At 41.2% G+C, this 15575-nt stretch overlaps 1 protein-coding gene across 1 annotated transcript in view; it reads right to left on the reverse strand.

Moving 5' to 3' along the window:
* Positions 1-15575, reverse strand: part of LOC144105357 (multidrug resistance-associated protein 1-like) — a 70815-nt gene that overhangs the window by 19482 nt on the left and 35758 nt on the right. The window contains 6 exon segments of the mRNA XM_077638499.1: positions 3229-3330; positions 6646-6772; positions 8948-9144; positions 9733-9898; positions 11814-11958; positions 13635-13851. Of these exon segments, the coding sequence (XP_077494625.1) occupies positions 3229-3330; positions 6646-6772; positions 8948-9144; positions 9733-9898; positions 11814-11958; positions 13635-13851 (954 nt within the window).

Consider the following 15575-nt stretch of genomic DNA (forward strand, 5'->3'; position numbering starts at 1 on the left):
AGTAAAATTCCAGATTTATGGCTTTTAAAATTGAAAGGTGGGTATTGAAGAATGGAAATTGCGCAGTATCAATCTCACATCTTGGTGGACACGTGAATCGTGGCTTAAGGAGTGTGATAAAGGAGGGAGCGAAAGAAAAAGAGAAATAGATAGATAGATAGATAGATAGATAGATAGATAGATAGATAGATAGATAGATAAATAGATAGATAGATAAATAGATAGATAGATAAATAGATAGATAGATAAATAGATAGATAGATAAATAGATAGATATATAAATAGATAGATAAATAGATAGATAAATAAATAGATAGATAGATAAATAGATAAATAGATAAATAAATAGATAGATAAATAGATAGATAGATAGATAAATAGATAGATAGATAAATAGATAGATAGATAAATAGATGAATAGATAAATAGATAAATAGATAAATAGATAAATAGATAGATAGATAGATAGATAGATAGATAGATAGATAGATAGATAGATAGATAGATAGATAGATAGATAGATAGATAGATAGATAGATAGATAGATAGATAGATAGATAGGTAGGTAGGTAGGTAGGTAGGTAGGTAGGTAGGTAGGTAGGTAGGTAGATATATAGATAGATAAATGGATAGACAGATAGATTGAGAGATAGATAGACTTATAGATAGATAGATAGATAGAAAGATAAAGAGATAGAGAGATACATAGATGTATAGATAGATATATAGATAGATCGATAGATATGTAGATTGATAAATAGATTGATAGATGGATCGGTAGTTAAATACATGGATAGGTAGATAGACCGATGGATAGATAGATAATCGATAGATAGATAGATAGATAGATAGATAGATAGATAATCGATAGATAGATAGATAGATAGATAGATAGATAGATAGATAGATAGATAGATAGATAGATAGATAGATAGATAGATAGATAGATAGATAGATAGATAGATAGATAGATAGATAGATTGAAGATGGATGGACGGACGGACGGACGGACAGACAGACAGACAGACAGACAGACAGACAGACAGACAGACAGACAGACAGACAGACAGACAGACAGATAGATAGATAGATAGATAGATAGATAGATAGATAGATAGATAGATAGATAGATAGATAGATAGATAGATAGATAGATAGATAGATAGATAGATAGATAGATAGATAGATAGACAGACAGACAGACAGATAGATAGATAGAATAATAGATATATTGGTAGGTAGATAGATAGATAGATAGATAGATGGATGGATAGATAGATAGATAGATAGATAGATAGATAGATAGATAGATAGATAGATAGATAGATAGATAGATAGATAGATAGATAGATAGATGGATAGACAGACAGACAGATAGATAGATAGATAGATAGATAGAATAATAGATAGATTGGTAGGTAGATAGATAGATATATTGATAGATAGATGGATAGATGGTTAGATAGATGGATAGATAGATAGATGGATGGATACATAGATAGATAGATAGATAGATAGATAGATAGATAGATAGATAGATAGATAGATAGGTAGGTAGGTAGGTAGATATATAGATAGATAAATGGATAGACAGATAGATAGATTGAGAGATAGATAGATTGATAGATAGATAGGTCGATAGATAGAAAGATAGAGAGATAACGATATATATGGATGTATAGATAGATATATAGATACATCGATAGATATGTGGATTGATAGATAGATTGATAGATGGATAGATAGATAGATAATCGATAGATAGATTGATAGATAGAAGATGGATGGATGGATGGACGGACGGACGGACGGACGGACGGACAGATAGATAGATAGATAGATAGATAGATAGATAGATAGATAGATAGATAGATAGATAGATAGATAGATAGATAGATAGATAGATAGATAGATAGATAGATAGATAGATAGATAGATAGATAGATAGATAGATAGATAGATAGATAGATAGATAGATAGATAGATAGATAGATAGATAGATAGATAGATAGATAGATAGATAGATAGATAGATAGATAGATAGATAGACAGACAGACAGACAGACAGACAGACAGACAGACAGACAGACAGACAGACAGACAGACAGACAGACAGACAGACAGACAGACAGACAGACAGACAGACAGACAGACAGACAGACAGACAGACAGACAGACAGACAGACAGACAGACAGACAGACAGACAGACAGACAGACAGATGGATGGATGGATGGATGGAAGGAAGGAAAGAAAAATGGAAGGAAGGAAGAAAGAAGGAGGGAAATGAAGAAAGAAATAAAGAAAGAAGAATTTTTTATAGCATAAATATCGAAAAGTGGGTAGCATGGAGGCCTTCTTTCGAAATATCATTTAAAATAAACGTTCCAAAATATGATTTCAAAATATCAGTATACATTTTTCAGTAGTCACCGCAAAATGAACTGGAATATTTGCAGTTTTGGCATTTCTGATCAGTCACTTATAACTGATCTTTATAAATACCGCTGTAGATGACATAGTCGTGCGTATCACGGAAAGGGGCGGACGACCCGCCGCGATGGCTCACAGGTTAGAGCGTTCGGCTACTGAGCGATAGGGAAGAGGCAACCGTGTGTTGTGTGGCGTCAGTGTATTTTAAAGATCCCCGGGTGATCAGAATTTTTTCGGAGGCCTCCAGTGCGGCAGCTCCCCTTTCTGTCCTTCTTTCACTTACACCTTCCTCCCTTCCCTCACGGTGCGGTCGCGGTGCCCATCGAGTATTGGGACAGTTACTGCGCCTTTTATATACTGGTAACCAACCACAACATATAAAGGCCTTGAACTCTGCGCACCAACACAACGAATGTTATCACCACCACATCAAACGACGCCTTTTCACCAATGTACTCCAATGCTATGAGCTCAATTGCAACACTTGAGGTTGTAACGGCATAAAAGCGAAAGATATTCCTTAGCATGTCCGTATTCATTGATATCCCTAAAGTCTACCCCCCCCCTGACCTAACTGTCGTTAATGAAATTCACACCACCAAAACGATAAACGGCTGTTGAATTCTTCCCTCCGTGGTTTGCAGAGCTTTGGAATTTTGTTCTAGCGCGTTAATGTTTCATGAAGTCAAGGAATTTTAGACGACCTCATTACGTTTGCAAAATATTTACGCCTTGCTTCCTTCGAACTAAGCATTGCAACACTGAGTAGAATGGAAATACATGTTGAAGCTTCCACCTCCTGTGGAGTTCGTGTGTACTCGAAGCATCTTTCCACGGCCACCAGATTGGTCTCCATGTTGGACGTTGCCCGAACAAGCATGTTCAACGTTGAAGTGATCTGCGCATAAAACAATCGAGGAGAAAAATATTGGAAGTCACTAACGCTTACGAGAAGCCTATCTCTTCCGGGAACGCTGAAAAACTTCTATTTTGAAAGAATAGAAAAGCTTGCTGTTTAGTGCCTTGTTTACCTATTACAAAGGCGTATGTCTTTTGATGCACTCCACTCTGAAGGAACAAAAATATCAAGTCCTCTGCAGCCATTTTCGATTGACTAACTTGCTACATTTTAAAATAAAAATATGAATTTCAGGGCTCCGACCGCCTACAAGAAAGTTAAAACTTTGCTATCAAATATAACGTATAAAAAACTTCGCACTGCACAGAAGCCACCAGAAAAAGGAAATAGGTTTCAGATTTGTGCCTGTACAGCTGATGTATCGGCCCTCACATTCATTGCGATGTGCCGTAATATTGGCGGAGGAATTCTGCACGTTTTGCTAGTGTCGCCTTGAGTACACGAAAGCATCAAATGCAGTGGGTTTCGGACGTTATGAGATTCGAGTATAGCACACGCTGCTTGACAGTAGCCATGTCTTAGAGCCTAAATGCGACATCTGCACACCTATACCATAATCCTTCCGTATTAAGGCTCTTACAGCTAAATATAGCCAGGGCTTAAACTATGCCGAGCTACTCTAAGACGATGCGGCTAAATGCATGTCGCTGGCTATTGTATGGAGCAAATCACGCTATGTTTGTATCGTGCTCAATTGCATAATTAGTTGAGATTATTTATCCAACTTTGCAAGCAACGAAGTTAGGCTAAATTTCCATTAGAAAGTCGTAGAAGTTGTAGTTGTGTGTAAAACGACCCATTGAACAGTGTATACCTTCCATCTTTTACGTATTATTTTTTTCAGCTTAACCAGATGCCTCTGAAATACAAAAAAAATATATACATCACGTGAGCCCGAAAGACGCGGGTTTGATCCCGGCCGCGGCGGTCGAATTTCGATGGAGGCGAAATTCTGGAGGCCCGTGTGCTGTGTGATGTAAGTGCATGTAAAAGAGCCCCAGGTGGTCGAAATTTCCGGAGCCCTTCACTACGGCGTCCCTCATAGCCTGAGTCGCTTTAGGACGTTAAATCCCCCATAAAACCATAAAAACCTATACATCACGTGATCTGCCCGCTTGCGTGCCGTAGTTACAGTGACGTCAAGCGTTCCTAGTAGACGCCAAGAGATCATTCAGCCGGGAGTGCTGCCGCTTAAAAGATGACACGGCAGCCACGCAAGAGCTGGCCGTGCGATTTACGCATGCGCAAGCGGTAAGGGCAGTGCGTGCTTGTCGTTATCTTGATCCACCGCAAGGGAAGAATATGCCGCTGGCGTAAATCGCAGAAAAAGCGCGTTCGTCGCGGCCCTGTGACCTTTCAAGCGGCAGCATTCCCGGCTGAATGATCTGCTCACGTATTCTCGGAACGTTTTAGAGCACTACAATCGCGGCGCGCAAGCGGGCAGGTCACATGGGATTTTTTTTTTATTTCGCAGGCATCTGCAGTAAGTAGCAAAATAATACGTAAAAGATAGTAAGTCATGAACAGTTGAATAGGACGTTTTACGGGACCGTTTTACAACCCTTTCAAATTGTATTTTTGTCTAACTTCGTTCCTTGTTAAGTTGGTTATTTAATCACAACTAATTATACAATTAAGCAGCATACAAACATAGCGTAACTTGCTCCGCATAATAACCAGTGATATCGATTTGGTCGCACCGTCTTAGAGCAGCTCGGCATATTTTAAGCAATGCCTAAAGTGTGCTGGGACTCCCTGTATAACAAGCCATAAACTGTTTCCATTTTGATATGTTGTGTCCAATATATTTTCATCAGCAATAACACATGCAATCTTTAACTATAGTTCGTAGTCACGATTACAATAGAAGCTTAGCGCAAGTGCCATCAACCTCAATAGAGCCGGAACTTCATATCCTAACCACCCTTTTGCGGAATCTGATCAGCCTAGTGACATCACAAATATGTAGTTTCTCGTGCGCGTAGTCAGTAGTGCGGAAAGCTCAGAACTTATTCAACTACTTCAAGTTCCTCTAAGCTCTTCCGCATTCATATAGTCCTCCTCACCTCTTCCGCTTAAACGGCAGGCGACGGCGCAGTGAAAGCTGCATCCCTAAACCGTTTCCTCCCTCCCTTATATTCCGCTTCACTCGTCCGCTAGGAACCGTGTTTAGGCATGACCCACACTACACTCTAGATCCTAAACCCCTCTCCTGCTGCAGTAGAAGCGGAACAGTGCCACACATCGGCCGCGAAGCTATCCGAACTGCTTGTGAACGAACCGGTCAGCCGCGGGCCCACTAGTTTTTAGTGTCACGCGTGTCTCCGTGGCGGAAGGCGAGCAGAAAGGCCTGCCGGTGTAAAACTAGACTGCGAGTTGATTAAAGCAGGTTTAAATATTGTACTCTAAATTTGGCAAGCAATAAGGATTCACCATTAAAGTACCTCTTCAAGAAATGATATGCAAGAGTACTAATTTCGTCTCTAGATCCTTACAACGCTGTGGACACAGGTATAAAACTCCAAGCTGCAGGCTCACATCCTGCCAACATCGCACAGCAAAATAACGCTGCTTGGAGCAGTGTCTATAGAGAGCAGTTATCACCAATATCGCCGATTTGTTTAATGAGGCTTTAGTAGCGACAGGCTCATCTTTACTTATACACAAATGAAGCATTTTTACCATATTTCAGAACAAATAGGACACCCCTAACAGACAGATGTTTTCACCTGCGAAAATGGCACCGATGTGGCAGTTTGAAAAAATAAAACCTTCCGCTGGTTTAATATACAGAAAGGATGCGTGAGACAGCTCATTCGTTGCCTCAGAAAAGAGAACGAAGATATCAATAAAATAAGTATCATTTTTGGTCCCCATTGAAAAGTTTTTCCTTCCGTCAGCCGCTTGCTTTCGTAGACTTAACAGGGCTGTGAAGGAAACTTCGAATAAATGGTGGCGTATACTAAAACTGATGACTTTCAAGATGTCAGATATTGAATCTAGATGGTTCTCAACAATTTCTACAACGCCGAATTGGACCACACGCACTTTTTTGTTTCGAAGTCAGCGCTTGTATCACCATTTCATACAGCATTAACTAACAGGAAGACGGGATATCAATGTCAACAAGTTTTCTTTCTTGGTTGTTCCGCTGTGAAGGATTAAATTATGTCACCAGTAGTAGGAGGAAAATAGTTTAGGAGGAACTTATGCCAAGCAACATCTTCTGCTCTATGACTGTCGCCTCATGTGACCAATCATGTCACCAATAACCAGCAAGCTTACTGCACCTACCGCAAGTGCGTAGCTCACTGAGAGGCCCGCGAGCCCTGGTGACAGTGTTTCCCGGGTGAACACGGCCAGCAGCGCAGCTATCAGGACGATGCTGTAGCCGAGCGCCTCCAGTCGGACGGCCATCCATCTGCATGAGTCGATAACGAAGCATTAGGTTCAAGATTCAGTTCTCGCTGATCTAAATATATTCTTCATTATTAGCATTCCAAGGACATTATGAGACTGGCTGTAGTGTAGACATCGTTGTAGTGCGTCCAAAGGTAGCCTTTCGACGACAATGCTTTTCGAGAGGTGCACTCATATTTATTGTTTTACCTTCACCAAGTGCAATGCATCAAAAGATTTGGTAACTACTAGAAAATCAGCGTCCTTGAATTAAACATTAGTCATGTGAATACAAGCCTATATAAAATCTATTTCGGACAACAAAAAGTGAAACGGATTGTACGGGGTTCACACTGGTTAGATCTAATAACTGTTTTAAAGTCACACGCCTAAGCGTTTTAAGTGTTCGAATTTATAAGAGAAAGTGGTGTATCAGTATAGCTTTTGTTTTAGGGTGAAACCTGATTTTTACACATTTTCCTAACCCGAATGCATTCGTTAAACATAGGGTTCAACTGAATTTTCTCACGGGAATGCCTTTCTAAAGAAAAGTGCAAGGGAATGAATTGCTCGTTAAACACACGTTGCATTTCAATCGAGGAGAAATGCTAGAGGCCCATGCACTGTGCGATGAAGGCGCACGTTAAAAAATCCCAGATGTTCGAAACAATACAGAGCACTCCACTACGGTGTCCCTCATAGCCTGAGTTGCTTTGGGACTTCAAACCCCATAAAATGAAAACCATACTGTAATCTTTTTTTCATAAACATCCACTCACTTGTGAACCCTGGCTGCACGCATCGTAAAAAAATTCTTGAGTTATAATCTTGTGGAGCACATATGTACCATAGCTTTAATCATATACCTTATATCTGAACAAAAACAGATTCTGTACGGCATACAAAATCACAGGGTGAATTGTCTCCTGTTTCTAACATAAAACACGTTTAGTAGCTACACCTACGCGTAGTGGCTGTAGGATAACACAGGCTGCACGATGAAAAAATGAACCATCTGCACTGTATTGCAATATAAATATTGTATACATGGTGCCGAAACTGTCCGGCACAGGTTGTGATCAAGAACGTCCAGCCGAAACAACAATTAGCCAACACGACATCCCAACGCGCATCAAAATTTACTTTCATTTGGCTAGAAAATTATATTCCAAAAATTTCGAAACTAGCTACAGAGCCCTCAGGCACAAGTTTTACTATTAAACCAGGGAAATTTTAAATAAGGGGTAGTAAAAAATTAGCAAACAATATACTGGCTCCATGCTTAAAAAATCAATATGGCACACGGCGTTCAACGAAATTCTGTGTTTCAAGAAAGAACTTTCAATCGACCACTGCTGCTTTGTAAACATTCTAACCTGTTATTGAAACAGTACCTTCCAGAGGCACCGTGAGCTACGAACAAATTGACCTGCACGACTGCCAAGGACAAACCTAGCAAGCTCTTCTGTGTACACTAGACACCTCATTTTTTGCTCGAACTATAAAAATAGAGAATAAAAGAATCATTTCAATATGAAGAGCAAGCACGAACTTTATGCCCTTGGAAAGATAGCCGAAAGAATTACTTAGCCATCTTCGTGGAACATAGGAGTAGTGTTTAATCATCTCACAATTACTATAGCACCTTTTGGCAGTGTGATGTACCAAGCCACAAGCGTGCACCGACTGAGAACATTCGCGGTAGCATGCTCATCAAGGACGCTGTCATCAAAGACGCTGAATCCGGCACATGCAGTGCTGCCGAAAGTTTACACTATGTGCATCTCCAGCCCACTTCCACACCTCCAGATGGCCATAGCAATGTCCCGGCCTTGTTCCGGCCGCTGCGCTTTCACTTTATTATTTTTTTTAAAGCCAACTCTACCGTAGGAACATCAACTGAGAATAAGCAGGTAAATTTGGCAGCTAAAATGGCGTTCGAGGTTCATGTCAGGGCTCTAAAACATCTAAAAATGCTTATGTGCGAATGACCTATCTGCGGCAAGGCTAGGCTCAAACTGCTAACCTTGTACTTTTTATAGCAGCAGTATACCTGCTCTAGAGAGGAGCTGGCTAAAGTACGGCCGTTTCCTACAAGTGATGAATGCATATCAAACCTGATGATTTATCGCTTAACTTTATCGCAGTAATCATCGCAAAAGTATTCGTCCGCTCACATTCGGATAAAAGAGCTTACCGGGCTGCCACTATGCTGGGGAAGTAGCTTCTGTGGTTGATGTCGGTAAGTTCGTTGGATCTGGCCACAAATTTCTCGCCGGCTTGGTACGCCCGGACTGAACTGCAGCCCGACACCGTCTCCGAGAAGTGTATGTAAATCGGGGACCGCGAAATGGACTCGAGGCGTTTCAGCTGGCGCGAGGTGACGTAGAATTTCTGCACAAAGCAGAGAGCGCTCATCAATCATGGAAAGCTGACTGTATGCATTGTCGTCATAAGCCTTCTATGTCCGCTGCAGGACATATGCCTATTCTGTGCAATTGCCCTGCCCTGTTCCCACTGCGAACACCTTATACTCCCAAACTTCTCAATCTCATCCGCCCATCTAACTTTCTGCCGCCCCCTACTACACTTGCCTTCAAGTGGTATCCTCCACATTACCCCTAATCTACCATCGGCTATCTTTTGTTTGCCTCACATACTCTGCCCAAATCCATGTCTTTTGACTAGAACCGTGCGTATAAGTTCCATATTCCGCGTGCTGTACTCGGCGTGCAGCTTTAACTGATTTGTAGTGTTAGGAATACTCAGCGCTACGAACCTCCTAACTTTCTTCAAACGTTTTATATTTACCTCTTTTAGACTCCTTCACTTTGAAGCTGGTATGCTCCAACCTGTGTTTTAAAGGTCCATGTTTGTTTGGTACAGTTCCTAACCAGGTACGCCCCACAACACTGTTTAAAGACTGCTCGAGGCAACTCTCATGGCAATCACTTTTAGAGCGGGAAGCAAATACGATGGCACCTGAACAGAGTAGTAAATGATGAGAAGTGGAATGAACGCCGCCAGGAAAATTGGGTTCTCAATGGAGATCAGCGTGAATGACACAAGTGCCTTGAAGAACTGGATTAGTAGCATTCTCAGGTTGAATCTCAATGTCATGTCAGTGGTGTCGATGTCTTTCGAAAACCTGCTGAGAAACAAAAATTACTCGATGTTAGTAAAGACTGAATATATTGCAGCGCCATAGGTCCAAGCATTAGATTTGATTGCTTCTTAGTATCCCTTTGTCTGGAGTGCATACGCACACAGAACTAAAAGAGAAACTCGTGCCTGCCTTCGTCAAAGATCATTTTAAAAGGAGGCCGTCTATCAGTAACGTTAACGTTATTGATGTTAACTTTCTGTGAAGGTTACCATTTTGAATATGTGTGATTCTCTTCCAAAAGCAGTTTTAAAATATATAACCGAGTATATATTGTGTGGGTTTAGACAGCAGGAAGTCTGGCGCCTCAAACTGCGTTGACGCTCGAAAATAATTGCTTTCGTTTATCTTAGAATGTGGTAAAGCTAGGCAACCTAGATATCTAATTCTTCTGACCCTGATAAGCAAACACCACGAAGTGTGTCACGAAAGTGATGTCTTTCCTCCTCTTTGTTGACAAAGATGTTCTTTTCCTTTTGCAAGCATTGTAATATTTCTCAGAAAAAAATACCGCACACGCACTTGAACGTCGTCAGCGGTGCTCAGAAAATAAAAGAAATGACCTCAAGATAATTATGTATTGCCTCAGGACGTATTATCCTATGGGGCAGCCCGGGCTTACAATGTACGGGGAAAGGCTCAGTTCAACTATTAAGGGTTCAAAGTATTTCTCACATGAGCCATCCCACCCATCGGTGACATTTTTGAGAACATACCATTGAAGTAAATTAACTTCTCGTGTGTGTGTTTTTTTACGCAAATTATTTTGTATTGTGCCGTCAGAAGTGCACAAAGAAGCTGAAAAGGAGTCACGCAGCCCCGGAACTTGCGCGTAAGCTCCATTTTTACAGTGAAAAGAACGTCCAAAAGTATTGGAGGCATTCCTGGTAAATAACAAATTCAGGGTTACAAAAAGCTGTAAACTTCCGACTGTGATAACACACAACAGAATACTTTGAGAAATCAAAGTGTACTACGTCTAGCAGTGCCTTTTTGCTTTAATTGGTTTGCCGCTTGTCAGTGTTTTCATGTTAACTTAGCAACTTACTAAACAAAATAGTCCAAAAAGTCAATTTGACAATCTATATTGATAATCTTATTGATAATCTTGTGGATACCTTACATATTTCAATTATTATGCAGCTTTTCAAGGAGTGGTGTACTTGCGTGCAGAAAACAAGCTGTTTTTGTTTACCTTAGCAAAATCCAAGTAAGCTTTTTACATGCGATTTATTCATTTAAATGGCACAAAAAAATAGCTAGAGGTCTGCGAAGTAGATGTTTGAATTACATTTTTTTTCTCGGATTAATAATCTCTATTTTTTGCATAAAGTAACGTTCCTTAGAACATAAACGAGTTTCCTGTCTACATTGCCACTCTTAAGATGCAGAAAAAGAAGAGTGGAGGAATAACGAAATTATGATCTCGATCATGCGCGTTACAACTGTGATGTGCAGGCAGAGGATAGAGCAAACCTGATAGAAACAGGTGGACGGAGGGCAGACTGTGAGGTCCCCTGAAAAGCTCGGTACACGGCCGTCATTGAAAAAGAGATCTCAAACAGACTAATTGTTTAGAAGAAACCGAAACTATCCATCTCATTGGATTTACAGGACAAGGACAATGAATGAAGTGTAGCATGCAATGTAAATTCAGCTAACGACAAACAACTGAATTAAGCTTTCGCAAACAGAAAGACTGGGAAGAGAATTTTAGGAGTGGTAGAAGCGTAAGCGTGAACAATTTATAGTTAGAGCAAAAACGCGTGCTAACAACATAAGCTAAGTTGTACCATGCATTTCCTCTAGTTCGGCATACGTAGCTTTGCAGATCCGAGAATGCGTATGCCGCTTACATTTCAAAAGATAATCGTGAGAAAGCGAGCGAGAGAGAATGCACCTGTTGAGAATTCTGCCCATCGGTGTAGTGTCGAAGAAGGACATCGGAGACCGTAGGACTCGCTGAAGCATATCAGCGTGCAGAATCTTGCTGCCTTGAATGGCAGCCAAGTTGAGAGAAATGGTGCCCACCAAAATAAAAACAGCTGCAAAAAACGGCGCAAAGTATTAAGACTTGCACGCCTAACAAGTATTGAATGTGACTTTTTTTGCAGTTTGCGCACAAGCTAAGAAAATCCTGCAGGATTGTTGCATTATCACATCAAAGGAAGGATTGAAAAAATACCGGCTTAAACCAATTTGTGAAATGGTTTGGCCAAAATCCTAAACCGCTCCATGTTAATCATGAGAGCACAAACATAGATAATAACACTCAAATAAGTCTTTTACTGAGATTATCTCATAAATTATCCCAAGCACCTTGAAAACGGAATGACTGGAAAGGTAAAAATGCCGTATTTTCGAGGGATTCTGGTACACCGCTACCTATGACTGAGAGCTCGTGGCAATTGCACTCCACCCTGTTCTTAGTCTTCTAGTTACTTTTATTTATTTTTATTTATTTATTACAAATACTGCTATTCCCAATTGGGATTGTGGCAGGAGGGCTTAGTAAGGTTAACAGAACGCGGTCAAGCAAAATCGGAACATTCAACTGGTCAGCATGTTAAGAAAAACAACAAACGGTAAAACGAAAATACAACCGAGCTGTGACGAAAACAATCAAATAACACATAAAATAAGGCTAATGTCGGTAGTATTATACAAAGAATAACAAAATGTTGAAACATTGCTAGTTGTATAATACGCATTGTAGGGGTTAGCGGTTACTACATGTTTTAAATAGTTGTATGGCACTACAACTTCTAACATTTCACTGCCTAGTATAAACTCGCATGACGGAAGCCAACATTCAACGAATCCAATGACTATAGGGGCTGTCTTGATTTATAGTTCTAGTTTTTAATCAATGAGCGATTGATTAAAAACAACCACATGCGCCCTTGGAATCGGAACGCATGACCTCCAAATTTCGCGCCCAGATCTCTGCCGACTGAGCTAAAGCGATGGCTTGCCAATCTTCTCCTTTCGAGGGTGTTTATGTCCATTGTTACGGGACCTTGAGAGTGTTCACCAGCGTCACCTTCGTCCATAGCTGCGGGCGTAATACATCCTGTATTAACGTGAGTGGCACATAGGTAGATGGTGAAACAAGGATGTTCCTACACGACGCTGTATGTTGCTGATTATCCACATTATCTGAGATGCGCAGTTTTATGCTTCTAAAGAACAGCGGCTAGCCACGCTTGTGCCAGAGGATGAGGCATGCCGTCTACCGAAGCCGTAGTACCAGACAAAAGCATACACATATTCTAACTGGAAAATCTAAAGTGAACACATGAAAGACGCAATGAAAAGGCGATCTTTGAAACCGCTACTCATACAAGCGATGATTAATGCACCAAACGCGCATTGCATCTTATAATCGCTTTGCATGTTTTTTTTTTACTGTACAGATTGCTGATTCTCCTTCCCCGTAGAACATACGAACTAGCCTGTCATCATGAATGAAAGTTTTTTGGAAAGCTAGGTAACTTTCTACTCGTGCCTACTAAACGCTTAATTAGCATAACGACCATGCTGGAGTTAATGGTGTTGACTTCTTCCAACTCGCCAGTTAGATACATATTGATTACAATTCTCTCACCTCTCTCTGGCCGCTCCACTGAACCACGATAGCATAGTACGTCTCTTCATTTATTACCGCAAATGCTTCATCTTTCATTTGGTGCGACAAATGTTCCTCCACTTTCGTACTCACTTTCTTTGAGGCCGTAAATGGCGTACATGCCGAGTCGAAAATTGCGCTGCACCGGGTCTGTAGCGAGCTCTGGCTCCAGCGCGTTGTTGCTCCAGAGGCTGAGCCAGTAGCTGGTCATGATGTTGAAGGTGTGGGAGAACACGTACGAGACGAGCATGAGCACCGTCAGCTTCTTGCCCATGGTCTTGATGTATGCCAGGTACACCCACCACTTCACCTACAAGGATGGGCACGCGCAATTTCATAGCATTAGCTGGTTTAGCTGATTAAGAAAGGCGTCATTTCTGGCAAAAAAGAACGAATGTTCCTCGCATGGATCTGAACATCAACCAGCTGCATAATATATGATATTTGTCAGCTATACATTGCTGCTGAAGATGGTGATTACGTAGTGCCGTGACACTGGCTGAATCCGCAAAAGTTTGCACTGCTGTTGTGGTGTGTTTTTGCCTTTGGGAAGCCTTGGTGAACGCATCAGCAGAAGTCCAGCCATGAACGCTGGAAAAACTGCGGGGAACAAGCGTGCAACTTACATATGCGAGCGCGCCAAACGGTCAACCCAGGTATAGAATGCTTTAAAAAATGCGGTTGCCATGAGGACGCAGCAGCGCATGTGGCGCTGTGGTTGCTAAGCCATGTCATCACGTCACAGGCATCTATTTGGAATCAGCCCCTTGCCGATAGGTATTTATTGCGTCACCGTCTGGTAACCATGTCTACCCAGGACCCTCAATCGACGTGGCGGAGGCGTCAACGCAGCCCTTTTTGCGACGCCCAGATAATCCCCGTCTAAAAAGGGTAATGCTCAGCGTGAGTAAGCGTTTAATTTACGCGCTGTTCGACTTCATTGCTTCCTTTAGTTGTGTTGCCGTAAACGTGGCTGCCCTGGCTTTTGAATCATTGCATACGCAAGTCACACCAGCCAGCGCTGCCCGTTTAATTTTCCTATCATCCCAGAACCAAGGCGATATCATAAATTAGTCGTTCTTGCGAAAAACTTACAAAAATGCCGTAAACGTGTTTTGTTCTATCTCCACATGTGAAGAAAGACGTGGTGCCGCCATACCACCACATTCAATTCTACTTACAGCAAGAAAACTTGAGTGGTAAGGACCAATTGGGTCATTAATATTTTCGCTAAGAGACAATCTGCCGTAATGCTAACTCTTTGGTCAGTATAGACTAGAGGGCAAGCTGGTAAATTCGGTGATATTATGCGAATACGGAAGTCATGAGCGAAACACAGGGACGCTGAAAAAAGAAAAAATTGGAGGACGCTTAAGCTTCACCTTTTAAGAGTGAAACGCGACAACCCAGAATGTCTACGGAACGCCATCCACTGTTCGGCGCGACGTCTTGCTCATTGGAAACACCTTTTAACCCAATTTTCGCTTTGTATTTGTTTCATAAAATTAATTGATGAACTACGCAGTCTAAAGTTTTTTATTTACCATACTCAAGCAGTGGCTTTCACATCATTTTGATACTTCGAGCAACCGTTTTCCAATTTTCAATTTTACATAAATAATTAAGCACAATGACTTCACTAACTCGTCATCGCCTATCACACACTAATCAGTCATCAATCACTAGAACCACAAATTACTATGATAAGATTTTTTTACGCAGCCCCCGATTATTTTCGATACGCGGTGCACACTACGCCGACGGCTTTTTCACAGAACGAGATGCATACGCTGTCGCGTAAGAGAGGTAGACACGAACGAGCGCGGGAATACAACCTTTCTTTGCTAAGACAAAAGTTTACGACACAATACAGACCACCCACGCGCCTTTTCAGCAATCTCTCTTAGACAGCTGCATCGATATAAGCTCTGGTCTGTTACTTTTTTCTTCCTAATTCTTACCTGTCACCAAGATAGGCACACTGCTTTTCTGTTGAACACACATACGTAGTACTTCAACTGATTGTTGATAAGG

This window comes from Amblyomma americanum, chromosome 9 (genome assembly GCF_052857255.1).
Source record: "Amblyomma americanum isolate KBUSLIRL-KWMA chromosome 9, ASM5285725v1, whole genome shotgun sequence".
NCBI lineage: Eukaryota > Metazoa > Arthropoda > Arachnida > Ixodida > Ixodidae > Amblyomma > Amblyomma americanum.